The sequence below is a fragment of the Salarias fasciatus genome, chromosome 3 (genome assembly GCF_902148845.1).
Source record: "Salarias fasciatus chromosome 3, fSalaFa1.1, whole genome shotgun sequence".
In the NCBI taxonomy this organism is placed as follows: Eukaryota; Metazoa; Chordata; class Actinopteri; order Blenniiformes; family Blenniidae; genus Salarias; species Salarias fasciatus.
This window is the reverse complement of record NC_043747.1, coordinates 7,322,211-7,348,776: the sequence shown is the minus strand read 5'-3', so window position 1 is coordinate 7,348,776 and position 26,566 is coordinate 7,322,211. Positions and strand designations below refer to the sequence as shown.

The following is a 26,566-nucleotide window of genomic DNA, read 5'->3' as shown; positions in this document are numbered from 1 at the left end:
ACACATACACACACACACATACACACACACACACACACACACATATATACATATACAACGGACTGTCTAGACGTAGGTATATATAAAACTTAACCTCATGAGTATCATATATCCACACCGATTCCACATAAATGCCCTGTTGTTTGCACACATGCACTGCATACATCACCCCGTCTATAAAAAAAACACACACACACACACACACAACACACACACCTCACACAACCTTCACTGCAATCATAAAAGCCATTAAACATGTTTCTATGGGCACACACCCTCCAGCATTTTACACATGTAATATTATCCCACCGTATCTCTCCTCCACCTCCTCCCTCCCTCATTCCTTCCGTCCCTCCCTCCCTCCCTCACTCCTCCTGTCTCTCCATCAATCCACGTCCCTCCCTCCCTCCCTCCTCTCCACCTCTGTTCTTCCCTCTCTCTTTCTGTCCCTCCATCCATCTTCCTCCCCTTCTCTTAATCTCCACCTCTCCCTCCTTATATTTCTCCTCCCCCTTTTTTCCTCCTTCCTTCCTTCCCTCCTCCTTTTTTTCTTTCTCTCTGGCCTGCTCTGTGTGTGTGTGTGTGTGTGTGTGTGTGTGTGAGTGTGTGTGTGTGTGTGAGATGCTTCAGTGCCCTCAGTATTGTGGCTGCATTGTGCCAGTAGGCGTCGCCGCGACAGCCATTGTGATGGGGGGTGAGGGGTGATGGGGTGTGTGTGTGTGTGCATGTGTGTGTGTGTGTGTGTGTGGGGGGGTGTATTACAGTATCAATACCCTGACACTGCGACAAAAAGGACAGCAGCCGTAGCCACATATCACTCCACCTCTGCACTCCTCCGCCTCCTCCTCCATCACCTCCTTTCTCTCCCTCCCTCCTTCCTCCTGACCCCTCCTCCTCCTCCTCCCCCCAAATCAATTCCTCCTCCCCCTTTTTTTTTTTTTTTGCAATTGATTTCCCACCATATCTCACTGAATATGTACATATTGATCCCACCCCCTCTCCCCCGTCACCCCCGGTCTCATCCCTCACTCTTTTCTTCTTCCTCTCCTTTCCCTTGTTTCTCCTCAAACATCTATCAGATTTCAGTCCCTCCGTCTCTGCCCCAGCCCCATCCACCCTCGCCCCTTATCTCACTCAATCTCTACCCCCCCCCTCACGCTCTGTCTCTCTCTCTCTCCTTCACACACACATACTTTTCTCATCTTTCATTTCATCTCCCCTATTCTTTTCCTTTCTCCGTGCCATCTCTTCTGCCCCCCTCACTCCTTTCTCTATCACACCTCCCTCCTTGTCTCCCTCCCTCACGGCAGTTTTTTTTTTTTGTTTTGTTTTGTTTTGTGTGTGTGTGTGTGTGTGTGTGTGCGTGTGCATCTCTGTCTCACTCACTCTCTGCATATTAATTGGTGCATTTCTGCTGCGGCGGAGAAAACAATCAAAGCGTCAGGGGCGGGTGATGATGCCATTGTGGCAGCCGCAAACACGTACACATATGTACCGAGCTCAGGCACACAAACACCGACAGACACACACTCACACACACACACACGCACGCACGCACGCACGCGCACACACAGATGGAGTACAGTTGCAGGAACATCAGCAGACAGAGCATGCATACATATATGCACTTGTATACACATATATAACCTGCTGACGTGCAAAATGTGCCCTCACACACACACACACACACACACACACACACACACGCTGATTTACTATGTGCACACACTGAGACGAGCATGCACTGCACATATGCCACAGACTTAGTCAGTCACTCTCAGATACACAATAGCAGGCTTACAATGGCTGATCCAGGAGATATGTTCTGCGTCAGCAAAGACATTTGAATTTCGCAGCCAACATTTACCTTCACACACACACACACACACACACAGCGTGTGCATGCACATCACATTTAAATGCTCAAATTCAGGCCTGTAAACCGGGAGACATCCACACTCATAATTATCCGATTTCCTCTATATGTTGGAGGAAAACAAACACGCGAAAGGAAAGGTTACCTCTGAACATTGTTTTCACTGAACCTCCATTGTTGAGGAGAGCCGAACGCATTTAGAAATGAGACACTGGAGTAAATAACACACGGTGATGAGCATTGTTATTCTCTGTGCTAAACAGACTGACATACGTATTCCACTCTCTCTGATAAAGGCTGAAGGTAAAGATCAAGTTCATGTTTCACCTTTAAATTTCAGCCTTAAATCAAAACCCACCGCATCGAACTTTACTCCTGGAAACTGTCTTTAGTAGGATACAGTTTGAAGCTACAAGTTATAACTGACCAGTCTACAAGGCTGTGGAAAGTCGGTGAGTCTATTCATTCTTTAAAAGTTACTGAAATGGCTTGAAAAGTAACTCCTCTGTTACTTTTGTTGCCTTCAGTGTGGCCTTTCTGTATTATTTCTGTGCTGCTGAGCTCTCAGCAGAGCCAGTATGATGTCTGGTTCAGTAGATCGAGGTGAATTTGCAGTGGGAAGATGCTGTAACTTCTCAAACGAGCGACATGCAGACAGCAGCGGGCAGATCTCATACCGGTAGTGTTTGATAGATGCTGCTAATGCCGGCTAACACCACTGGTATTCACAGACGGACGTCTCTTATGTTGCTGTCAGGATTACCCAAAGCTCTCATGTAAGGGTTTAGTCAAATAGTAACCGCTAACTACTTTTGAAAATTGTATATCAACCTTTAATTCTAAGGTTAAGTCTATTGATTGATTCAATGCGCAACAGAGAGAGACAGCAGCTCTGGAAGTGTTTTTAATGTAATACAAAAGTAACATTTGTTTTCCATCCATCCATCCGTCTGAATCTAATTAATGTAGTCTGGGATGTCCTCATTACTGGATTCCCCCTGAATGAAATAGCTTGAAATCCTCTCACATTTTCTGTGAGATCCTCAAAGTGCAGACAGATAGTCATCATCTCCCAGTTGTCCTCCTTTTCTTCATGCTGGCATCAGTTTTGGACAAAATAAAAAAAGAAAACTGCACATGGTTGAGTGTGTACAGCTCTCACTTCTCCTGGTGGGATTAAATGTTTGAACTGCAATTCTTGGTTCAGTTTTACAATAGTGGAAAAGCCGTGGACTGAAATAACTGTGAAAAGTGGTCATTCATGATGGAAAACTCACAGAGCAATCATTGTACTTTCAAGGCTTGTTCAAGGTCGTTCCTTTGACTCTAAAGCCTGTCAAAGGGATGCTTTTTTTAAAAAATAATATATTGTATGAACTCTGAAAATAAACCAAATGAAGTTACTTTGCAGAATATGTGAAAACTGATTACATGAAGACTGACTGAAGAGGGAAACTTGAATACACTTTATGTCGATACTACAAGGATAGTTTGACATCATGAGGCTGAAGACCAAACATGATCCAGTGTGTCGTTGGCACAAGTCAGGCAATCAATCAATCAATCAAGTAAGTGCGTAAGTTACATAAGTACGTAACTAACCAAACAACCCACCAAGCAAGCGTATAACCAACCAACTAATCCACCAAGCAAGCAAACAACCAATGAACCAACCCACCCATCAAGCAAGCATGTAATCAACCAACCAACCAACCAACCAACCCACCAATCAAGCATGTAACCCACCAATCCACCAACCAACCAACCAACCAACCAACCAACCAACCCACCAACTAACCAACAGGGTCAGATGGAGACCAACCAAGCATAATAAAAAAGCTGCCACCAACATCTCTCTCTCTCTCTCTCTCTCTCTCTCTCTCTCTCTCTCTCTCTCTCTCTCTCTCTTTACTCTCTAAATTAGAAATTGACTTTTTATTTGTTCAGGTTGTGCATTTAAACAAGAACAAAACTCTTTTTGCATTATCAGTTGATAGATGGTGCTCGTTTTTTTTTTGTTTTGTTTGTTTGTTTTGTTTTTTGGTTTCAAGTAAAAGTGAACAAAAAAACCTGCAATGAGAAAAGAATTACAGTTTTTGGAAATACTGTGTGAACTTAAAAGTCAGCATAGGAAGGCAGTAAGATCTGTCTTCATCAGATGAGTGAACTTCATTATTCCAAAAAGGTTCTAAGTGTTTCTATGGTGCTGTTCAAGTATACAAAACAATTATGTGCCTCAGTTCTGTTCCGCTTTTATCACTTTTATATTGCTTTTCCATTTAGAATCATAGGTAAAACTATTGATATATTGAACTTTGCTGTAATGAGGAGTAGTTCCTGCATGACCATAAACCAAGATGACCTATATAGCCTCGCATGACCCCAATCATATAAAAGTAAAAACAGAACAGCTACTTAAACGCTAGAGAAGTATCTAATCATTGAACCAATCTTGGTTAGATTAGTTGTGGACTCTAGATGTGAGTTATGAAAGCGTGACCTCTAACCAGTCCGGGCTGTGTCCTTCCTTGACGTAAACTGGAATCGGCTCAAGCTCTCCCCCTTGAATAAAGCTGGTAGGCCTTTAAAAGATGGATGATAATAAAACAACTAGGTCAAAGACAATCAATGCCACGAATATCACAAGAATAGCTTCTTTTAGATCTCTAAATAAGCTTGATTTGCCTGGTCATGCCGTGCTCTCATTGTCGGCGAGTATCGCTATAGGCAGGACACTTTCACATTCATCTGCGAGCCTGCATGCTGATCAATATTTGATTGAGGCTTCAACGTGACCTGTTATCCACAGGTCAGGAGGGCTGTTCCTAAAAAAACATGGTGGCAAGTCATTCTTTGTTGTAAACCTCCTTTGCATGTTGATACAGGAATCAAAGCAAGGCACTTTCTTAGGCTTGAGTCATGATTTTCTTTGGTTGAAGCCACACTGTACACATTATTATTATTATTTTTTTCTAAAATAACCCTGCTTCCTGTCTTCTCACATAATGTATTCAGGCTTGTCGTTGGAACACCATCTGAGCTGACATTTTGCACGAGTACACCCTGGACAGCTCAAAATAACCCGGACTAATCGAATGAATGGAAGGAAACCACGGTTGAGATTATCCCTCAAAAATAAATATGTATTGTTCTGTATTTCTATTTAAGTGAGGAAGCTTGCCAATTAATCATGTACAGTGTTGTCACGTCATATTTCTACTCTCTCTCGCTCCATATGTATATTGGGTGATATTGTGGAATCACTTCACTGCCAGTTTGTCTTTGCATCCATTGTTTTGGTTCTTACTTCCTCCACTTTTCTTCCTCTTGCTCGGTACTTTCACTGGTGTATAAATGGATCGTGCTTGTTTGTCGTGTCTTCTGAAATGTTTCACGGATGCATGGCAACAGTTTGAAAGCGATGTCCGTTTACACGGGAATGGCGTTTCCAAAAAACTTCGCATTTCCCCCATTTCCATGGAGATGGAGTTTTTTCGTTTTCAAAAAAGTTCCACCTCAGGAGCCTTTGTCGGCAATCCCATCCCCAAAACTTAATTAAAGTTTTCCATTTTTGCTTGAAACTGCTGTTGGAGCCTTCAAATTACACCACAGTGTGGCTGAAGCCTTCAGACAAGCCAAAGATTTCCTCATTCTGCTTTTCGGACTGACTCGACACGCCATCTTGTGGCAAAAACTTGTATTACAACACGAAACAAGTTTAGAGTCAAGGTGGCTAAATTTGTACCAGTCAGACAGGTTAACATTTAGACACATTGTTATGTAATCACATTTTAATTTATAAATTAGTGATGTTCATATATTGCCTCCAGAAACCTCATTGTGAAAGTAACAAAGTTATAAAATTGTGCATCTGCAGAATTGTTTTACCTGATTTACAGTCACCTCAAATACATCTTCATTTATTAAATTCTTTATTTTCACAGGAAGTTACATAGGGTTCAAGCTCTATGTTGAAACTGAGCATCACAGGATGGAGCACATCTGATAAGTGTTTGTGATAAAGCATGCAACATTGAGGCTACTCTGATGAAAAAGAGCGGAAAAAAAAAACCCCGTGTCTATTGGCATTGAAAGACTTTACAGATGAGATTAGAGGCAGTAGAGCAGGAAAACAGTTGGTGTGACGCAGGAGGTCACATGTCAAATGAGACATAAACTGTGGTGATGTTATCAAAATGAGGATGTGGTGAACTGGTGCAGATCCCGTCCTTCTCCTCTCTCCTCCGGCGTCCCTCAGGACTCTGTCCTGGGTCCCATCCTCTTCATTATCCATCTCCTCCCCCTTGGCCATATTTTTCATAAATATAATATGGATGTTTTCTTTTATAGGTATTGATATTTTGTTTTGTTTTTAACCGTATTGTGCACAGTGACCTTGGGTGTCCTGAAAGGCATTGGTAAATAAAATGCATTATTCTTACTGGTTGGATCTGTGCACCTGCCACTGAAACACACTGAAACAGCTCTACTCTTTTACACTTCTGGCTCTATGGCGCTTTAGCCGAAGCGTGCTTTCCCATGTGACTTCACTTCCACCGGGGACCCCTTGGAGACCTCCCGAGGGACTCCTATTTGTCACAGAGCCTCATGTTGTGAACTCCACATCCCAACAGGGGCCAGTTGTGGCCATGCTCTTCCGGGGTGGCACACACACACACACACACGCACACACACACACACACACACACCCTCCATCCCCATGCAGGCTGCCTCTTGCCCCCCTGTCACCACTTTTATCACACTTCAATTGGCATGAAACTTTCTTCTTCCACTTCTTCCCATTCTCCCCCCCCCCCCCCCCCAAAAAAAAAAAAAAAATGTCTTTTTAACTGTCAGCTCCCAGCCACCCCAGATGCCATATTTAGGATACAAATGTGAAGAGATGACAGCGTTGTAAAATGGTGCCCGTGCTGAGATTATAATTAACATTTCCAACCTACATCACTCTCCCTCCCACTTCTCCTTTCGCTTTCTCCCTCTATTCACTCACTCCTGTACAATAAATGGGGGGGAAAAAGGCAAGAAGAAAAGGAGAGAAGGGAAAGAAGAGGGAGATGGAGGAGGAGAAGGAGGAGGAGAGAGAGGGAGAGAGAGAGAGAAGAGGGTGACCAAACAGAGGGAGGAGGGAGGGGGAAACGGCGTATGCTTGTATACAACCCTGATTTCCATTTTTTTCCCAACTCGTAATGTATTTAATTCAAGTGAAACGTAATCATGACGTGTCGTGTCATTAATCTCCTCGCCGCCTCTCCCGTAAGTACACTGAGTCTTTACTTTCAACATATATCCTATATCTTCATTTATCTACTTATATTTCGGCCACCTCTGTGTTTACATGTGCACTTTTATGCGCCGTGGTGCGAAACACCGGTGATGAAACATTTCCAAAATTGGTGAATTTACTGCGACTGTTGTTGCCCCTTTTTTTGTTTTTCTTTTTTTCTTTTTCTTCAGCACGAGCAACACTCGGGATAATGGCCAACATAGTTGTTATGTTTTATTTCTTTTCTTTTTTTTTAATGTGATCTGACTCCGTGTGTGTGTGTGTGTGTGTGTGTGTGTGTGTGTGCGTGCGCGCGCGCGCTGCTGTGAGTGACTGGCATGATGCACGTATGTCGCCGCGCGCTCCGGACACACTTTACGTGTGTGTCATGTATGTACGCCGGTGGATGTATGTATATGAATGTATGTTGCGCGCGTGGCCGACTTGCATGTAGTCCGCGAGCGTTCCCCCCGCTGCTTCTCCACCTCCTTCAAGCGGTGACATGACAAAAAAAAACTAAAAAAAAAAATCCAAATGTGGATTAAAAAGCCTTGTTTTCCGCCTCGCTCGTGAGGGAAACGCTCGCTCCGACACTTGAAACAAGTCGACTCCGACACGAAACGCGACTTTAAAATGGTTGCAAGTGCAGGAAAAGTCACTCGGAGCGGCCAGAGATGCATTTCTGACATAAAACCACGTAACTTCAACCAAGTTCTCCCCCCAACTAACCACTTTATTTCTCAGTTTGTTCTTTCGTTCTTTATATCCCCCCCCCCTCCTGTTCACCTCCTCTGGTGTGTATAAAAAAAAAAACAGAGAAGCGACCACCAAAATAAAAAGTAGGTTTTATGTGAAAAAAAAAGGAAAAACCAGGGACAAGTTGTTGGTGCGTAACGGAGGATTGTCGATAAGCCGCAGACATATTGTCCAGGCGTAAAAGTGGATTTTTGCATGTTAGCAAGTTGATTTACGGAGCGTAATTCGTAGGTGGATGCGATTAGCCGGACTAATTCTTTTGTTGGACACACATTAGGCATTGTGTTTGTGCGTTGGTTTTTCGAGATAAGCACCGCCACTTTCCCCCTTTCTTTTTTTTTTTTTTTTGTATGTTGAGGGGGGGATATGCGCAAAAAAACGCATGCACGTTCCGCGTTCCGGTGGGTTTTCTTGTTTCTAAATAATCGCACCGACTCGGGCCACCTTTTTTTTTTTTCCTTTCTTCCTTTTACTACAATGTTTACTACAAGCCGTTTAGATGTCCTAACATCACCTCCGGCGGAGAAAGTAGCGTTAAGCAAGTGTGGCCGCGAAGCCAAGCGCGTGCTGCCAAATTGTGCTCCGCGCGGATAAGTTGCAGCTTTTTTTTCCTCCCCCTTCTCTCTCGCTCTCCGGCTAAAAAATGTGCGTTTTTTAAGGTCGGCACTGATGTCGGGTGGGAGATTGGCAAGATGAAATCCATGATGGCACTTTTTTTTTTTCTTCCTTCTCCTCCTCCTCCTCCTCCTCCTCCCGTCCTCTCCCTCGTCTTTTTCCCCTCCCTTAATCTTTTGTATAGAAAATTTAAGAACAAAATGGAGCAGGGGAGAGAGCGATAGATAGGCTGACATGACACACACACGCCACCCTCCGACTTCCACAAACTACATCCTCACTGTTCCTCGCCTTTTTTAATCGCTCCTTTCTTCCCCTTCGGCGAGCGGGATTTTTGTGCGCAATCCGCGCGAGGCGGAGAGGCTTTTTAATCTCGTTTCCAAGCGTGGGTGTTTATTAGTGCATTGTTTGTTGACGGTTATTTATTTCATTAATGTGCCTCTAATTGAGATGGCCGCGAGAGAGAAGAGGGGAAAGAGCGTGCTGAAAATGGTTGCACGTTATTGACGCACATCATAGGGGCGAGGAGGAAATTCCTCTTGAGATAAGGCGCAGACGTGTCATCTGGGTTGACCAAAGACACTCCCGTCGCCTTTTCTATATCCAATGGAATATGTTTAGGGATCCTGAAATGCCCTATTTTTAAATCCACCCAAAATGTCACACTCTGGAGAGCACAGTGTGCACAGTGGAAGTAGGTTGACATTGCCTGCCTGTCCTACAATCGGGGATGTTTTGGAGGATCCCTAAACCCAGTTTGGCATCATTTTTATCATGAATCTGTTTATATAGTAACTTTAAAATGCAAAAAAAAAATATTAAAGTGTGTCAAAATGTGTATTTTCTTTTAGGTAATTTCCACTAAACTTGATCAAAAACTAATAAAACCTTTACAGTTTTTTGAATAAAGAATTATTTTTCACTTGTAAAACTAGCGTCCGACACCTCTACAGGTTGTCTGCATGCGCATGTGATGAGTCTATGTAAAATTAAAATACTCATGACATAAAAAAAAAAAGCCTTTCAGAGCAGGAACCAGCTGTACTAATGAATATAAAACTGGCCCAACATTAAAAAGGGTCTAATGGTTTTTGCTTCATTCAGACCTCTATCTGCTTGTTGTGTTCAAGTAGTATCCTCCTCCTCCTCTGCCGCCATCAATGCCGCCTACTTTCCATCTTTGTACATACTGTACTGTACTTGAGGGGGCACATACACCCCATCCAGGTGGCTCTTGGGAACAAGATTGTATGTGAGGGAGACAGAGGGAGAGAGAGTAAAAGGGAAAGGAGTGTAGCACCAATCAAGGCTTCTGATTGATATAATTGGGTCATTAGTGCGCTGCGGGAGAGGCACCTGCTTGCCCTCAGTTAGAGAGAATCTACTGCATTGTGACATTTTGAGACTGTTGAGAGTTCTGCTGGCTGCTCAGGATTAGCCTGTATTTAGAGCATTAGGGTCTTACTTAAATAGTATGCCACTTTTTTCTTTTCTCTTTTTTTTTTTCTCTTTTTCCCACTTGTGGTAAGTTTGCAGGCCGGTTTTCAGCGGCAGGGGACGGGTCGCTCGCCCTGGGTGGATGGAAACAGGTTGGAGGATGGGGTGCAATGGAAGCAGGTGGCTCAAGAGTACAATGGCAATTCCAGGTTCAGCATTAACGCTCACCTCCGAACGGTTATTGATCGTTCTTGTGCATGGAAAAAGCAACACAAACAGTCGGACCGACTGTTTGTGCTGCTTTTTCCATGTACAAGAACGATCAAACAAGCGTTCGGACTTCTTTTCCCGATCCGTCCAGCTTATCAAGGTGATAATCTCGGTTTAGACGCCCCGTATATAACTGCATGTATTTATATCGCCGGTGGAGCAAGGTGCTACTAAGAAAGAGAACACACGTTCTGCAGATTTCCCTCGGGTGCCCGTTACTTTTGTTAGAGTTGCTATTTTCCTCTATAGTAAGACTCTTGCAGGGGTCCACATGTGTGACGGAAGAGATACAAGAATTCCTCAAGGAGGTCACCGTTCGGTCCGGTTTTCGTCGCCCGTCGTGTCTCAAGCCCAGCAGGCGGTCGTCTGTCTGTACCGGAAGGCCTTTTTGCATCCGGTGTTGAATCGGACGGGTCATCCGCTGCCTGGATGAGGTGGAACGGTCTACCCAATCCGGTTCGGATCTGGCAAACAGCAGGTTCAACAGCGTCGCCCAGTTCGGCGTTAGTCCACGTTCTCCAGGGATTCATTCAGAGAAGAGAGGAGATGGAGTGGTTATGACTGAATCCAAAGGTTCTCCACCTTTCTGATTCTATGTCAAAGGTCAAAGGGGAGCTTTACTGTGGTTTCTCAGCTCAGAAGTCTTTTCTGATACTTTCTCCTTCACCTGCTTTAAAATACCTTTCATGAAGGTCACCCCCGCCTCACTTTTTCACGATTTGACGCTTTCCTGCAGTGAATCACTTGATAGCCGTTTTGCTTCCATCCCAAGACCCCGATGATACATAAAAGATAGCTTTTTTTTTTTTTTTTTTTTTTTTTCCCGCTCAGCCAATTCACAAGTCACATCTGCGCAGTTGGGAGACTTTCCCCTCTTATCGCCGCCGGTGCTGGAGACGAGCGAGTCGGGAGCCGGGCGAAGAAGTCGGAGTGAAGCGGAGGGGTTCAGGGAAAGGTGAAGTGAAGGAAATGAATACCGTCTGTGGGGAAGTTCGCCACGTGACAGCGCGATAAAAAAACCACGGGGCCAAATTATACCGTACCGCACAGAGAGCGGACTCCCCTCGCTTCCTTCCTGCTCGCGCTCACACATCTTCCCTTTTTTTTTTTTTTCCTTTCTTTTTCTTGCGGTCAGTCTCTGGTACGCCCGAGGGACGCCTCACCTCTCATCACATGAGAGTTCGAGCAAAGCAGCGGGAAGAAAGATGCTCTTGTGAAGAAGGACACTGGCAGAGCCTCCAGATAGGCGCTTTTACTTTGCGCCCTGAGGCCCAGGCCTGCGAACTTGCACTTGCCTATTTTTAGACACACGGAGGAGGACATGCAACCAAAAAAAGAAAGCACTCACACACACACACACACACACACACACACATGTACAGGCTCAGACAAAAAAAACCAGTGCAAAGGTAATCCTCAGCGTTGAGTTCAGCGTCTGGAGGTCAAGACCCAGCAAAGAGGTCAGGAAAGGTCGCGAAAGACCAAGATCAAGATAAACAATCATGTCAAACTGTTGCCAGTTTTTCCTTTTTTTGACAGTTTTACATCTACAGTCCAAAGAAAAGGTGGGAAACATGGCAACACAAAGAGCTCTCAGACGCAATTATGCAAATCCTGGCAAGAAATTGCAAGTATGGTTTGGTTATAAAAGGTTGAAAACCGGTGGCACACCTCCTTAATATATGACACACATTTCCTCTCATTAAAGCGGAGTGGATACTCTGCTTCGAGCTCACACCCACGCACACACACATAGGTGTTCACGCCCTGATATTTACAATTAGGACGTGTAGCTCGCCGTGTAGCTCGCCGGCGTGTGCGAACCTGCACAAACTGGCTTCACGGTAAAACTGTGGATATTTACACAGCGACATTAAAAAAAGAAAAACCAACTTGTCTGAACACATTGTGCTCCTACTCCCTCGGCAACTATTTATCAGAGATGTGATGTATGACTCAGCAGACCCCCCCGTCTTCCCCCCGGTTCCTCTGAACACACCTTGCAGGAGAAGTTATCAGTATTTAAACAACGCAGCCTTTTTTTTTTTTTTTTATTTAAAGGCGGAGAGTCTAAAAAAAGAAAGGCAGCTCAGTGATCTCTGTGATTAAAACAGATTTCCTCTGAAGGTAACTGACTACTAAAATCAATTACCCCTCAAAGTTAGACTGCAATTACTGTAATGACAACATCGTGGCGATGCTTAACACAAGGACAGCGTGCTTTTAGGCTGTCATTACGGCGTGCATTGCGGTGTCATTACACCCCGACACAAACGCCACAGATTTATGGGTCAGGAATGACAAAAAGAATTGGAAAGTGCACGCCAGTCCACTTTAAGTTGATTTTTTTTACTGCGTGCTTCTTCTTCTTCAGGTGTCGACATGCCTCTCACGCCGTTCGCACCTGGCATTAAATATGCATTTGCATGATGCATTTCCAAATTTGATTTCTTCCCTTCCGCATCACGGTGTTCACATCCTTTCAACGTGACGTCTTGTTGAGAACCCGCGCCAATCCATTCCGCGTGCGTTTGTGGACGGCATCCATTCCGAACCTCCGCCCCTCCCAGGGTGTCCGGAGGTGCTTCAGCCGACTGCTCCCCTCACTGCATTTCTAGCTTCATTTACACCTGAGCTTCATGCGCTTCTGCTCCACCTGATCTCCAATCCGATCCTCGTCCCCTCAGTCGACTTCGCTCCAACACCCCAGCCCCCCACGTTTCCCTGCATCCTTTGCTGCACCTTATCTCGCTCTCTCCATCTATCCAAATTTTCTTTATTGGCATGACAGGGCCGGTGGTTGGAGACAGCCACCGTCACGGTGGAACAATGCATTGTGATGCTGATATTCATATGATAATGCCATCAGACTTAACACAGTTGCAGATAGACCCAGATTGCCATTCCCCTCCGCTTCGCCCTCTCTCTCTGTCTGGATGTACATTTGTGTGTTGACTTTTCAAATGCTTTTTAAATCTGTTGTTTTCTCTTCATGTTATGCCCCGGCCTGCTCCTCCGCCACTCTGATATCTGTGCTATTCTCTGTTCCTGCACGTCTGTGTCTTTCTTGTTTCTCTTTTTTGTTTTTTTTTCACCCGTTTCCCCTCAACACCATGTTGGCAATCAAATTAAATCATTTTCATTCACATGGCTTCTGACAGTGTTTTTTTTTTTTTTAATGCTGCCCAGTTTGTAACTGCACTGTATGTTTCTCTGTCTCTCTCTCTCGCTCTCTCTCTCTCTCTCTCTCTCTTTCTTTCTTTCTGTCTGTCTGCCTCCTTTCTCATTTTTGCTCTTCGCCATGTTGGCAGGGCCCAATCTACCAGCTGATATCAGCATTCCCTGGCACTCTGCCAACTGGCAACACTGCAGGAGAGAAAAAAGAGGGAGAGAGAGAGAGAGAGAGAGGGAGAGAGAGAGAATGAAAGAAAATTAGTGAATAATAGACGGAGGGAGGGAGCGAGAGAATGAGAGGGGGATGGGAGAAGTATGAATCAGGGAGAGAAAGAAAGACAGAAGGGAAAGGAAGACGGGGAGAAAAAGAACAATAATGGAGGATTAGGAAAGGACTCTGTCTGTGTGTGTGTGTGTGTGTGTGTGTGTGTGTCTTGTATGTGATTGATATGGTGTGATATCCCTGTGAGTCATAGCTGAGCTAAAATGTCAACTGGCTACACAAGAATCTCTTTGTCATTCAGGCACACACACACAACACAACACACACACACAGACGCACACAGATCCAGCAGATCGTATAAACACATATGTGAACATACCACCGGCGTCGACCAAAATATGGGCGACACACCTGCGAGCACAGATGTTCCATTGTTTTTTTCGCCACAGTGATTTATGACCTTTTGTTTTGTTGTGGGCGAACGCGCTCGCTTCTCAACTCCACCAAACGATGGACAGAAAAAAAAACAAAAAAAAAACAACAACACATACCCGCGTGCACGAGGCCAGCCAAACTGATCCAAACTGCTACGCGTTCAAAATATGTGGGTGTGTGTGTGTGAGTGCGGGTGCCAAAGTGCTTGTGTGTCCAATATGCTGTATATCACAGTCTAGGTTTTAGCTGACTCTGTTATCTGGGGTGACGGTTGTGCTGTACAGTCAAGACAACAGTGGAAATAGCTTACATTCGTGAAATATTCAAACCAGTAACCATGACTAAGCAATGTAGGAGTGAATGCCACCACACCCAGGCAGAAAATGCAATGAATATTGTTTTGTTTAAGTGCATGCATAGTGTGTGTGAGTCAAGTGAAAAGCTGCTACCGTGTGAGTGCACAGGAAGGGTGTGTGGGGAAGTCAAAACATTGCGCGCCCATCCTGTTTGGGACAGTTCATGTCCTGTGGTGGTGCCCTTAACTCCTCAAAAACACACGCCGACGCACACACACACACACACACGCAGATACACACCGATGCACGCTCACACTCCGGCTAATCATCCCATATGTGCTAACAGTATGCCGGAGTGTATTGTGAACGCACGCAGGAGGCAGAACAGGTGCACACCTGTTACACATTGAAGTGCATGAGTACGCCTTCGCTGGCTGAGGAGTAAATGAAGATCAAATGAAAAATCGCTTTGTAGTAAACATGTACTTGCATTAAAAACATGTTCAAAACGATGCCATAATGAGCATGCATTTGATTCTTTGCGATTAGCATTGAAGGTGGAATATATTCAAAGCATATCAGCGCAAATTGCTTTTAATCCTTTCTCGGGAAACTCCGTTACCTGCAGTTCACTGCTCGATTTTTCAGAAGCATGCTTATGCTGATACTTATATTGCTAATTTACCTAAAGTCTTTAGATAATAGCTTTGGTAATGAGCTTAATGTGTTTTCTTTTTAACTGGCAGCAACTTCAAGTGCATGCAATTATTTGATTTTTGATTGCAAATAAGATATTTTAAGTGAAGTCTTTCTTTTCGTTATCATGCACTCATTAAGTTTGTTTGCTTGTGTTTGTCCCCAGAAAATTAAGGAAGGAGGCTGCCACTGCTGTGCGTCCCCTCTCAGCCAAAACAGTGAAGAATGGCATAACGCCGCATACGAAGCTGGTAACCCTCTACTGATCGAAGACATATAGATTATATCTTGTTTTTCTAAAAAGGAGTGATGCAAGACTTTAAATCCTCTTCTGTCTTCTGTGTGTGTTTTGTACCAACAGAGGATGGATTCTCCACCAGAGTGTGTGTTGTCGCTTTCTTGTGAGCCGCCCCAGTCTCCCCCAACGCTGCCATCTCTGGACCACAGCCCCCAGGCCTCCTCTCCTCACACCCAGCTCTCGCTGCCCAGCAGCCCCATCGTTCTGCCCATCCACAGCCCTGAACCTTCCCCCCAGAGTCCGGAGATCACGCCTTATTTCCCCCTCTCTCCGTTCCCCCTCCACGAAGACAGTGACAACAATCATCAAGAGGGTGATGAGGTCGATGATGAGGACGGGCTTGATGGAGACCCCCCGTCCCCGACACCGGCAGTGGCTTTGTTCCCCGGAGGTGGAGGACAAGACGCTGGGTGCAGCCCTCTGTTAGACTCTTCTCCACCAGATACGCCATCAGCGCCGATACTTGGGTATGGCGCCCTGGAGCTGGCCCTATCTTCAGGACAGAGTGGAAACTGCAGCAATGAGCTGGACCTCCAGCTGTTCCAGAAGGACACTGTTACCAGGGCCGTGCCTGGAGTCGGGGGGTCTTCCTCAGGCCCCGCACTCAAGTTTCCTTGTCACGTGTGTGGGAAGAGATTTCGCTTCCAAAGCATTTTGTCTTTACATGCGCGAGCTCACAGTCTGGACCGAGACCGTCGAGCTTCAGCCTTATACCGGACCGGACTCCCCTCTGCTCCCCTAAAGCAGCACCTCAAAATCCAGCAGAACCACAAAGACTTGAGTCACAGAAGTCATCCAAACCAGCGTTTACTTCCAGGCACTCTCATCCAGCATCTCACAGAAGAGGAGGACGTCAACGGTAACGTGAAAGGTCTAGATGACGACCTGCAGACCGACCAGCACTCAAGCTTTCTGCTGGATGACAGCACACCCCTGACCCCTCCTCTCACAGAGGATCCAGTGTCTGTGACCTCTCCGTTTTCTTCTGCCCTCGGGGAAAGTGCATCCACTTCCATTGCGCCTACGTTTCGCTGCCATGCCTGCAAAGGAAAATTCCGCACAGCTTCAGAATTGGCTCGCCACGTCCGCATCCTCCACAACCCGTACAAATGCACTCTTTGTCCATTCTCTGCGAGCCAAGAGGAGAGCCTGGCATCCCACTTGCAGGAGTGCCACCCGTCCCCTGAGGCACCTGCTCTGCCGCCGGCCTTCAATTCCAGGCCCATCATTGCCACCCCTGACACCCCGGTGCCCACGCCGACCCATACCCCCGCCCCGCCTCCCAGCAACCCGCAGGTGACGTCAGGTGCTCCAGCGGCTGCGTCCTCCTCACTGCCGGCATTTCGCTGTGACACTTGTGGACAACGATTCACACAGTCTTGGTTCCTGAAGGGACACATGCGAAAGCACAAGGACTCCTTGGACCACAAGTGCCAGGTATGTGGCCGTGGCTTCAAGGAGCCTTGGTTCCTCAAAAACCACATGAAAGTTCATCTCAATAAGCTTGGCCTAAAGGCTGGACTGGTGGCCCCCGGGGGACTGGGGGGCGCTGAACATCAACCTAAAGGTTCTGCTAATCAGTCTCTCAATGCCCTCTACTCAAGCCTTCTTCTGGCTCAGCAAGGAGGAGGCGGCGGGAGAGGTGGACAACAAAGATCTGACAGAGAAACTGGAGGCAGAATTGGAATGGGCTTGAGTAAATCAGCTATCCTGAGCTACCTGGGCCTGCCAAACGACGGCAGTGGGGCCAGCTGCATGGAGAGACTCCAAGCCGTTGCTCAGGTGGCGGAGATGGGCAATGGCGTAAGCAGTGGTATCGGTGGCAGCTCGGGAGGAGGCGAATCCGGAAGAGGAGGGGGAGCAACTCGAGGAGGGGGCACAGGTGAAGGAACAGCAGCAGCTTCAGAGGGAGGCGAGCAGGCGACTTGGTGGCAGCTCGTGGCTCGCAGTCTGGCCGTCGCTCAGCAGCAACAGCAGCAGCAGCAGCAGCAGCAGCAGAGGCCTCATCAGCGAGGCCAGCAGCAAGGCCAAAGTCGAGGTTCAATCATCACGGAAGCCGACCAGGTCAGAGCTTATCTGGGAGGCCTGGATCCCAGAGAAGAGACGGGAGGAACAGGAGGACCATGGGAATGCCCAGACTGTGGAAAGCTCTTCCGCAGCCTGCAGCAGGTGGTGGTTCATGCTCGCGTTCACAGCCAGAGGCCCCAGAAAGGAGGCGGCGGCGGCGAGGAAGAGGGAAGCGGCAGCCGTAAAGGAGCGGCGTTCGGAAGAGGAGGCAGCGGCGAAGCGAGGCAGGAAGCACAGCTCCACGGTGGAGGATCCCAACAAATGGGAGAAGTGAGGCAGGAGTCGAAGCTGAACAGCAGCGGATCACATGCAGCAGGACCAGCTACAGGGTTTCACTCTGCCATCTCAAGCTACAAAGGTATCGCAACTGCTTTTTTTCTTGTTTCGTTTATGGGGTTGTGTTTGTTTTCCTGCAAGTAATGTTCTCATTATCACAAGAGTGTGTTTTTTTTTTCATACTTTCTTTCAATCGTAAATAGACGTTCTCTTGAGGCGCTTCACACCAGCTGTCATCTTTATATATTTTTTCACGTTTTTCCACACTTGCAGGAGAAAATGGCTTGACAGCAGTCTCCTCCATACCATCAGTTCCCACCAGGGAGCGAGTGCGTGGTAGAGGGATAAAAGACTGCCCCTACTGTGGGAAAGCCTTCCGCTCTTCACACCATCTCAAAGTGCACCTGAGAGTTCACACAGGTGAGACACTGCTGTGAGTTTAACAAGCCGCATTTACTTTTCTAACCTTTATAAATCCCCGGAAAGGTTTCACTGAGCATCCTGGATTTTTACAGAGCTCCGGTGCTCTTTTTTACATGTTCACCCCCAGAGAGCTGGCCAGCGCTAATCATAGCCCTCTACTGAAGGCACCTGAGCAGCTCCACTGGAGCAATTCTTGCTTAAGTGCCTTGCTTCAGCGCATATTAACAATTGTTTCAGAGAGAGAGAGAAAAAAATCAAGCCGCTCCAGGGATTAAAACGGGGGAAAGCTTATTTCTGCCACCTAGCCTGTAACGCTACCACCACTGAAAGTCAAAAAAGCATTTTTTTTTTTCAGATTCCTGCTAATTAAAAGGGCATCCTTTTCTTCTAAACTAACCTGTATAGCTCAAACTCAAACAAAAACATACGACTTTCTGTAGCTCTTTAAAATAAGTCATTGTGCGCTTTGAAACATTAGGATTTTGTCACAGTTTTAAAAAGATTTCAACTAATTTAACAGAGAAGAAGCAGCAACAGACACGTCAAGACAAGCTAATCACAGGGACAGAGAAACAGCAGAAAAGCTGAAATGATGGAGTTAGCTTGCCAGGTCGTGAGCGGGCGCTGTTGGTAGTTTTTGTAATGAAACCACACTCCTGCACACAGAGAACAGTATGCTGTAAACATTAACTCTGGCGAGTACACTGACATCCGTACGGAGAGACGACCCAGCTGGATAGTTATGACCGTCAACCCTAAAACGACCAGATCCCAGGAGAATACGGACTGGAAGTCACGACAGTCTGGAGGCAAACAGTGTTTTTCTCCATGGATTTGCGGATGTGCAGAACAACTATTCACTACAGCAGCAGCTTTTCAGAAAAGTTGTGTTTCCATGGACACAGAGTCGGAGATCTTTCAAAAAAATCCCACCTTGGGAGACTTTTTTAAAAACAATTGCTGTTTCAGGGTCTCAGCTGTTGAAGCACCCAAACCGGCACACAGGTTTTCTGTTTTCTCTTGAAAACTTTGTGCAAACGACACCTAAGATAACTGAAGCTTTTATGCCCCGTTTGGACGACAGCATTTAAGTGAAAACGATGCTCGCTGATCCTGAAAGCACAAGTTTTAGAAAATGGCTCCCAAGGTAGAACTTGATCACAAATGCTCCAACTCTGTCTGCAATCTGTTTGCTAGCTGTATCAGTTTCAACATTTCTGCTATTTCTGTGTAAATGGACATTGGACATCTAAACACGAAACATTCTAGATATGAAAATGTAAAAACGCGTTTTCACTGAAGAGCCGTTGTGTGAACGGGGCCTCAGGCTGCTCTATTCCCAACGCCACTTTTCAGTAATGTCTCCATGTGTAAACAGTGAACAAGAGTAAACCTGGTACATATCATTGTGCATTTTTCATATCTTCTGCCTTTGACTCGCACAAGACTTTTTTTTTATTAATCATTTCTCTTAATTTCACCTCTAATCCTGACTAAATTATTCTGACTGTCGAGGCCAGGCTCTAACAGGTTTCAAAGACAAAAAAGCAGAATAAAAAGATTTTTTTTTTTCTAAATCCTCATAACTGAGTATGTGGTGACAATTGAGTAGGACTTGAATGAAAATTGGGATCTCTCACAGCACTCACTCACGCTCTTAATTAATGATCCATATTCATAAGACTTTATCAGCATGAGTCATTGTCATTTTTTTTTATTATTTGCCTTCGCTTGATGTATTTGATCAAAATTAAAAAACCCCTCTTCCATTTTTTAGACGCCACCAATCATCAGCAACTGGTAACTGGGGCTTATCCAAGTCTTTCCAGCAAGAAGACAATAGCCGAAATGTACTTAATGAAGTCTTTGTAGTGTTGCCATCATCATTACTCATCTATAGCTGGCACGGCTTATCACGCCGCTTTCATATTTTTCATGATCATCTACAGCTTTCATTCTCATAAGCCGCGGACTCTGTTGCATCAAGCGAACGCCACATGGTCACTGATTTCAAGCCGAGGTATTCTATCGCGCTCTCGTAGGAATATCAGTGCCCTGCGATACTTTCATGTCGTCATTCCTGGCGGCTGGTCCATGCCTGCACTCGATCAGGTCCTGGAGCTTTACATATGCAGTTCAGTCCCTGTTGAAATGCTACATCATCCTCTTCATCCTTCACAGCTGTGTGATTTTTAATCGGTAATGAAAGGCCGCCATCTTCCTTCGAATCGATGTAACTGCAGCTCCCGCTCAGCACGGCCTGACAAGATGTGTCTGTGGCTTGTAGATGAAGGCTGTGGCGTTTCCGCTCATTTAGATGAAATGGCAGCTTCATTGTGGAGTTATTGACTTGTTTCTGTTAAGAGGAACCCAAAACGTTAAAAACATACAGACTTCCACTAAATGTTCCAGATTTGGACTGTGGGCTGAACCGAGCTCTGAATAAGTCATGGGTGAAGTGTAAATTCTAGAGAGATTTGGATTTCAGAGCACATCCAGAAAATCTGACCTCAATTTGATCTCAAGTGGACCGGACCAGAGAACAGTTGCTTTATAATCTATAAATATAAAGAGCAGCAAGAGCAAAAGAAAGAAAAAAAAAAAATCATTCAATGAACTACCCTTTCACAGACTATAACTTATACCCCTGCGCACCCCTGGTGTTCAAAAAAGAAGTATATTGCAGTAAATGCCTTTCTTTCTCACAACTGCCAAATTTCCTCTTGTGGTTCAGCTTTGACTCTCTGGTGGGCTAGTTCTGTCCCACGGGCCGTACATTTAACACCCCTGATCTCGAGCCATAAGACCAGTATGATTAAAAAATAAACATTATCTTTATGTTTTCCATCTTGAACTGTTTAGAGCTGAAAGTCGGTTTTAAATCTGAACAGCATGCTGTGGACCTGTGAAAGTGAGCACATCCATGTTTGCAGTCTGTTTAACTTGATGCTGTCTTTCCCCAGGTGAGAGACCCTACAAATGCCCCCACTGTGACTACGCGGGTACTCAGTCCGGCTCTCTGAAATACCACCTCCAGCGGCACCACAGGGAGCAGCGCAACGCCTTATCCGCCGCCTCCAACTCCTCCTCGTCTGGTCTGGCGTCCGCCGTCAACAGCCTGAGCTCTGGATCGTCCGGACTCAAGCAGCGCCGGTCCCAGTTCAACCACTGCCCGGTCAACCGGAATCCCGGCGACTCGCCCGGCTCCCGGCCCGGCCAGCAGTCCTGGCTCCTGGGGATCCCGGACCAGAGGGACCACCGCAAGGCCCTGGCAGCCCTGAGGGATGTTGACCTGGAGACCCAGTACAGGTATCTGTCCGGGGTGATGGGCGCCCTCTACCAAGGCGGGATGGAAAGAGGCTGGGTTCGGGAATCTCCTCCACCAAAGGCCCCCAAAGTGTCCCGGCGTAAGCCCCTCACCACAAGCCGAATGGTCCAACCAGCGAGCGACAATGAAAGACCCGCGCCGTTGACCCACGAGGGCGGGTTTGAACCCCTGGATTTATCTCGCCGCACGTCGCCCGGCCTGGGAGGACCGGAAGAGGAAGGCGGGGACGGAGGAGGGGACAGTTCGACGGGGGTCAAACTGAGCCAGTGCCTGTTCTGCCCGTTCCGGACCTCGTCGGCGGAGCTGATGGCCATGCACCTCCAGGTCAACCACACCAGTAAGTCCAGACGCAAGCGGGGCTCCTCCACCATCCTGGATGAGGAATCAACCTCAAAGTCCACCAAGCTACCGGAGGATCGCTCCGACCTCAACTCCCTGCCAGCGTGGCGGCGCCTGAGCGAGTCTGAGGCCCACACCCCCCTGGGAGAGTGGCCCTCCTCTCGGGCCCGGACCCCCAACGGGCTCTCCGAGCACATGGCGGAACAGCTGGACGAAACTCTGGACTCCGCCGCCTCATTGCCCGCGAATGTACAAGACGGCGTGGCGTTCAAGGGGAAGACGGAGGACGAGAAGGAAGAGCAAGAGGAGGAGTTTGAGGAGAACAGCAGCCTGGAGGACTCACAAGACCAAAACCTGAGGATGTCCCTGACCCTCTCACCAGCCCTAAGCTCCAACACCCTGATGGAAGACGACGAACGAGTCTTAACAGATTAAAGTTTTCTCACTGTTTAACACGAGAGAGTCTGGATCAGTGTTATCAGCCTCATTTCAAACCGATCTGAAGAATCAAGCCGAAAGTGTTCCAGAGAGAACGGAGTCCAACGAGGAGTTTAGAAAACTGAAGGTGTATAAAAGGAGGGAAAACCACTCCAGCATTATCTGCCTACTGCAAATCCCCCAGAGAGAAGAGCCTGGATGCTTCTTTTGAGGATTTTTAGGCAACTTTTTTCAATTCTTATTTTTTTTTTTTTTTTTTAGACATCATTCCCAAGACAGATGACTTTTTGAAATGATTTGATAAGCGAAGAAAACGCAATCCGGCATCATTCCACTGTCATGTGATTATTCCACTGAAACGACGGACTCTCAGCGGGGGACACTTTTAGCTTCAGCCTCACGCCGCGGCGCTTGTTTGGCCTCGAAAACATCCGAGCAGCAAAACCCCAGCTGAGCTTTCCGCTGGTAATTTAAGGCGTAAGGTCACGGCGACGGGCCGCGCGCCGTTCTTAAACCACGTCTCACTGCCTTCTCCGTCAGAAGAGTGTTTGTCCGACACTGTCCTCCGCGACAGGAGGCGTCTCTGATCATCTCTGGTTTCCATTTTCAGTTAGTGCCTGTCCATGTGTGTCGTCAAGAGGTCGCTCATTTTATCTGAATATACAGTTTAAGACGATTTAAGTACAATATATTTGTTTAAAAGTGGTTCTAGGGTGTTGTGAATAGTTAAGTTGTGAAAGAAAATGCTACATGGCGGTGTAATGACTTTGGCAAAGACTGTAGCTGATTGAAAAAAAAAAGCGAACAACAACAACAAACAACCACAGAAGAAACAAAAAAAACCATTAAAAAAAAGGGTCATATAATGTGATAAGAGGCCAAGCAATCAAAAAGGGGATCACGGTTCAAATTCAGTGTTTACAAATGGTTGCGAATGCGGGTTCGAGGTTGCAAAGGCAACTCAAGGTCACAGTCAGCGAAGAAGAGACGGCGAGCGGGAGGCGGCGCCCGAGCTCCCGAACACAATCAGCTGACGCAGCGTTTCACAGAGACTGAGACGAAGCAACTGTGTCAAGAAGCGGAGAAATTCTTCTTTTTCTGTTTTTTTTTTCTGTTTTTTTTTTTTTTTTTTTCATTCAGTAAGATACAAGGTAGAGAAGAAAAAAGAAAGCAGTGTCGCTGCCAGACGGGACTGAAATCTGAGGAACACGCAGTCCTCCCGGGTTTTGGTGTCTTTTAGATAACTAGATTCCCTCTCTTCTGCTTTTTGTTGTTGTTTTTTTTTTTTTTTTTTTTGATAAGAAAAGAAAAGACAATGGTAGAAGTAAATATTAAAACACTAACAAATGCATAGACATCCCAGTAGAATATGTGTAGCTTTTGTAAAGACGAGAAAAAAAAAGCATACTTTTGTTTATTTTCATTTGAAGATGCTTACAGAAAAAGGTTATCAATATAGGTAATATTGATTATAATGTTTGTGAGCTAAGACTAGTTGGAATGTCTATACAGAGCACTGTGCAAACGTTTGAGTTCCCAAAGTAGTTGTTTTTATTTGGACTTTATATGGATAGACCAAACGTTTTTTGTTTTTTTTTTTGTTTTCAATGGCAGTTGTCACTTTTGGTTGTCATTTCTAACTGTGTCCTCGTGTGGCTTTAAGTAGATTCGCCCCGTTGACTCCGGGGAGTCGCCCCACTGCTGACGATCAGCAAACGTCCAACCGCCGAACGGGTTGTTAAAGAAACGTTCACCTCTCCTGCAGATCTTGAGCACAAGCGGCGAGGAAGTGTGTGTTTGGTGGAGTTTTTTTTTTTTTCCTTTCTTCGCCTCGTCCTGGTGGAAAGCGTGTTTTATTTCCCTGCTGATCATCCCACAAATGTACTTTCCCTACGTTTGTGTTTGGCGCTTCTTAGGAATTTGCAAAAACAATTGATCTGTTTCAGGGGTCTGCAACCTTCAGGACCAAAAGATCTGTTTTCACCGTTTTCATCCGGAGCCGTGAAACATGCCGATCATCTGAAATGAAGGGTTTTTTTTTTTTCAAATAGGGCTGTCAGATTTAAGTGCATCAATTAATGAAGGGAAGATTAATTTTTTAAATCATGAATAATCACATAATTCCACTTGTTTCGGTTTGAAAACTGTATCTTTAACAGGGATGTTGTATTAAGTTGGCACTTTATTTTGAAAGAGAAATTTTTTCCTCTGCGTTTGATTCCCAGTCAGTCACTGCAGGAAGTCGTGATGCTGAAACCTCAACAGTGACTTTAAATTCAACTTTTGAACTGATGAATGCTTTACGTTATGGGCTGAAAACTGCCTTCAAATGCAAAACAGCACAATTCAACAAATGCGATTCAAAGCGTGATTAATTGTGATTTTGAAAATTCATCTTATGACAGCCCGAAAAAAAAAAAAAAAGAAAAAACAAGATTGCTTTTACGTCACAGGTAAAATTTAGATATATTTTCTTGCGTTTTGAGCTGCTTGGTCCAGTTTCAAAGGGTTTTTCTGTTGTAACCATTTGTAGCTATACTACCAATTTTTCTCTGAAATTTTTGTGATTTTTTCATTTCCTCCTTTTCTGTGTTCTCTCCCTTCTTTTTAATTTTTTTTTCCTTTTCTTTCTTCATTCATTCATTCATTTATTATTATTTTTTTTTGTAATTGAACCTTATTTAACTATTTTGAAAATCACTGTGGAATGCAAACGAAAGCAAACGTGTATTTACATTCCATTCCATATTGTGAAAGTTTTCGGGGCTGAAGGTCCTCAGGTGTCTCCGGTTGCAGACCCCTGAGTCCAGAACGACCACGTTGGTTGACTTCCAGCTAAAGCTAAAGAACACGTCTTTCCAACAGGAGGCAAGAAGCAAAAGAATCTCCCTAAACATCCGTTTTCTTACTTTTTGTGATAAATTAACAATCTCCTCTCATGACTTTCTTCTTGTGGATTTGAAGGTGTATTTATGAGATAAAAAAAGATGAATGTGAGGCATTAATACCCCCCCTTTACACTGGTTGATATGTGACTACGTGTGTGTGATGGGGTTTCCTCTGAGTGCAGCCACACTTTAACGTGCATTAATGTGTTCTGTTTTTTATTAGAGCACCTTATGAGTTTTGTAGTGGAAAAGAAAAAAAAAGAAAACAGTCCCTTAGTGGTGTCTCCTTAACAACTACTGTCAATGCCACCGTGCCTTCTGTTTCACGCACTTCCTGGTGTATTTTGTAAAACTCACCAAAAGCACTTAGCCTATATCTACACTCTCTCTCTCTCTCTCTCTCTCTCTCTCTCTCTCTCTCTCTCTCTCTCTCTCTCTGTCCTCCTCTTCTCCCCCCATCAGTCCATTCTCCTAATCTTTTCCTCACGTCTTCTCCTCCTGACGGGGATCGAACCGTCATCCCTCCTCAGGCCTGTTGGGCCTTAAACGAATTTGCCCTCTAGCCAGGCCAGAGTCCAGAAAGATGAAACTACCTGAGCGATCAGACGCAGGGTTAGATTAGGTTCTGGTCTTTCTACTAACCCTCGCTGAACCAAAGCCCCAGTCCAAGACTAACCGCTATTTAATCTCCTGAGCTGCCAAAACACGTCCCAGAGACTCTAAAGAAGCAGAACCCGGCGACAAGACATGATTCACCCCATTCTCTCTCTCCGGTTTCACCTCCAATACTCCCCCTCACCTCTCTCTCTCTGTGTCTTTCTCTCTCTCTCTCTCTCTCTCTCTCTCTTTCTCCCTCGCTTGCTCTTCGTCCATGAAGCCACCCTCTTTCCTCCTCCCTTCATCCTGACTTCCTCCCCCCTTCCTCTCGTCCTCCTCCCCCTTCTCCTCCCTTCCTCCCATCCTCCGCCTCCCCTCCTCCCTCCTTCCTCCTCCTCCTTCCTCCTCCTTCCTCCCTTGTTCCTCCCCTTCCTCCTCCTTCCTCCTCCTTCCTCCCTTGTTTCCTCCCCTTCCTCCTCCTTCCTCCCTTGTTTCCTCCCCTTCCTCCTCCTTCCCCCTCCTTTCTCCTTCCTTCTTCCTCCTTCCTCCCTCCTTCCTCCTCTCGCCTTTCCTCCCCTTCCTCCTCCTTCCCCCCTCCTTTCTCCTTCCTTCTTCCTCCCTTCCTCCTCCCTTCTTCCCCCCTTCCTCCCCTCTTCCCTCCCTCCCCTCTTCCTCCCCTTATCCTCTTTCCCTCTTCCCCCCTCCTCCCTCCTTCCCCCTCTCCTATCCCCCCTTCCTCCTCCTTGCTCCCCCCTTCCGCCTCCCTTCCTCCTCCTCCCCCCTCCCTTTCTTCCCTTCCTTCTCTTCCCCTCCTCCTCCCTTCCTCCTCCTTCTCTTCCTCCCCCTCCTC

General features: G+C 46.0%; 1 protein-coding gene across 1 annotated transcript; it reads left to right on the top strand.

The window, feature by feature from the left end:
* Window positions 1-15,426: 15,426 nt before the first annotated feature.
* znf219 (zinc finger protein 219) lies at window positions 15,427-23,633 on the top strand. Its single transcript, XM_030121068.1, has 3 exons — window positions 15,427-17,785; window positions 17,977-18,123; window positions 21,090-23,633. Exons 1-3 carry the CDS (start codon window positions 15,427-15,429, stop codon window positions 22,226-22,228), a joined length of 3,645 nt encoding a protein of 1,214 aa, XP_029976928.1. The 3' UTR covers window positions 22,229-23,633.
* The last annotated feature ends 2,933 nt before the right edge of the window (window positions 23,634-26,566 follow it).

Bases quoted from the DNA above. Each gene is read 5' to 3' on its own strand.
- znf219 (XM_030121068.1), top strand. From the start codon at position 15,427: ATGGATTCTCCACCAGAGTGTGTGTTGTCGCTTTCTTGTGAGCCGCCC. The intron at 17,786-17,976 runs GTATCGCAACTG...CCACACTTGCAG, and splicing joins TGCCATCTCAAGCTACAAAG to GAGAAAATGGCTTGACAGCA. The intron at 18,124-21,089 runs GTGAGACACTGC...GTCTTTCCCCAG, and splicing joins GCACCTGAGAGTTCACACAG to GTGAGAGACCCTACAAATGC.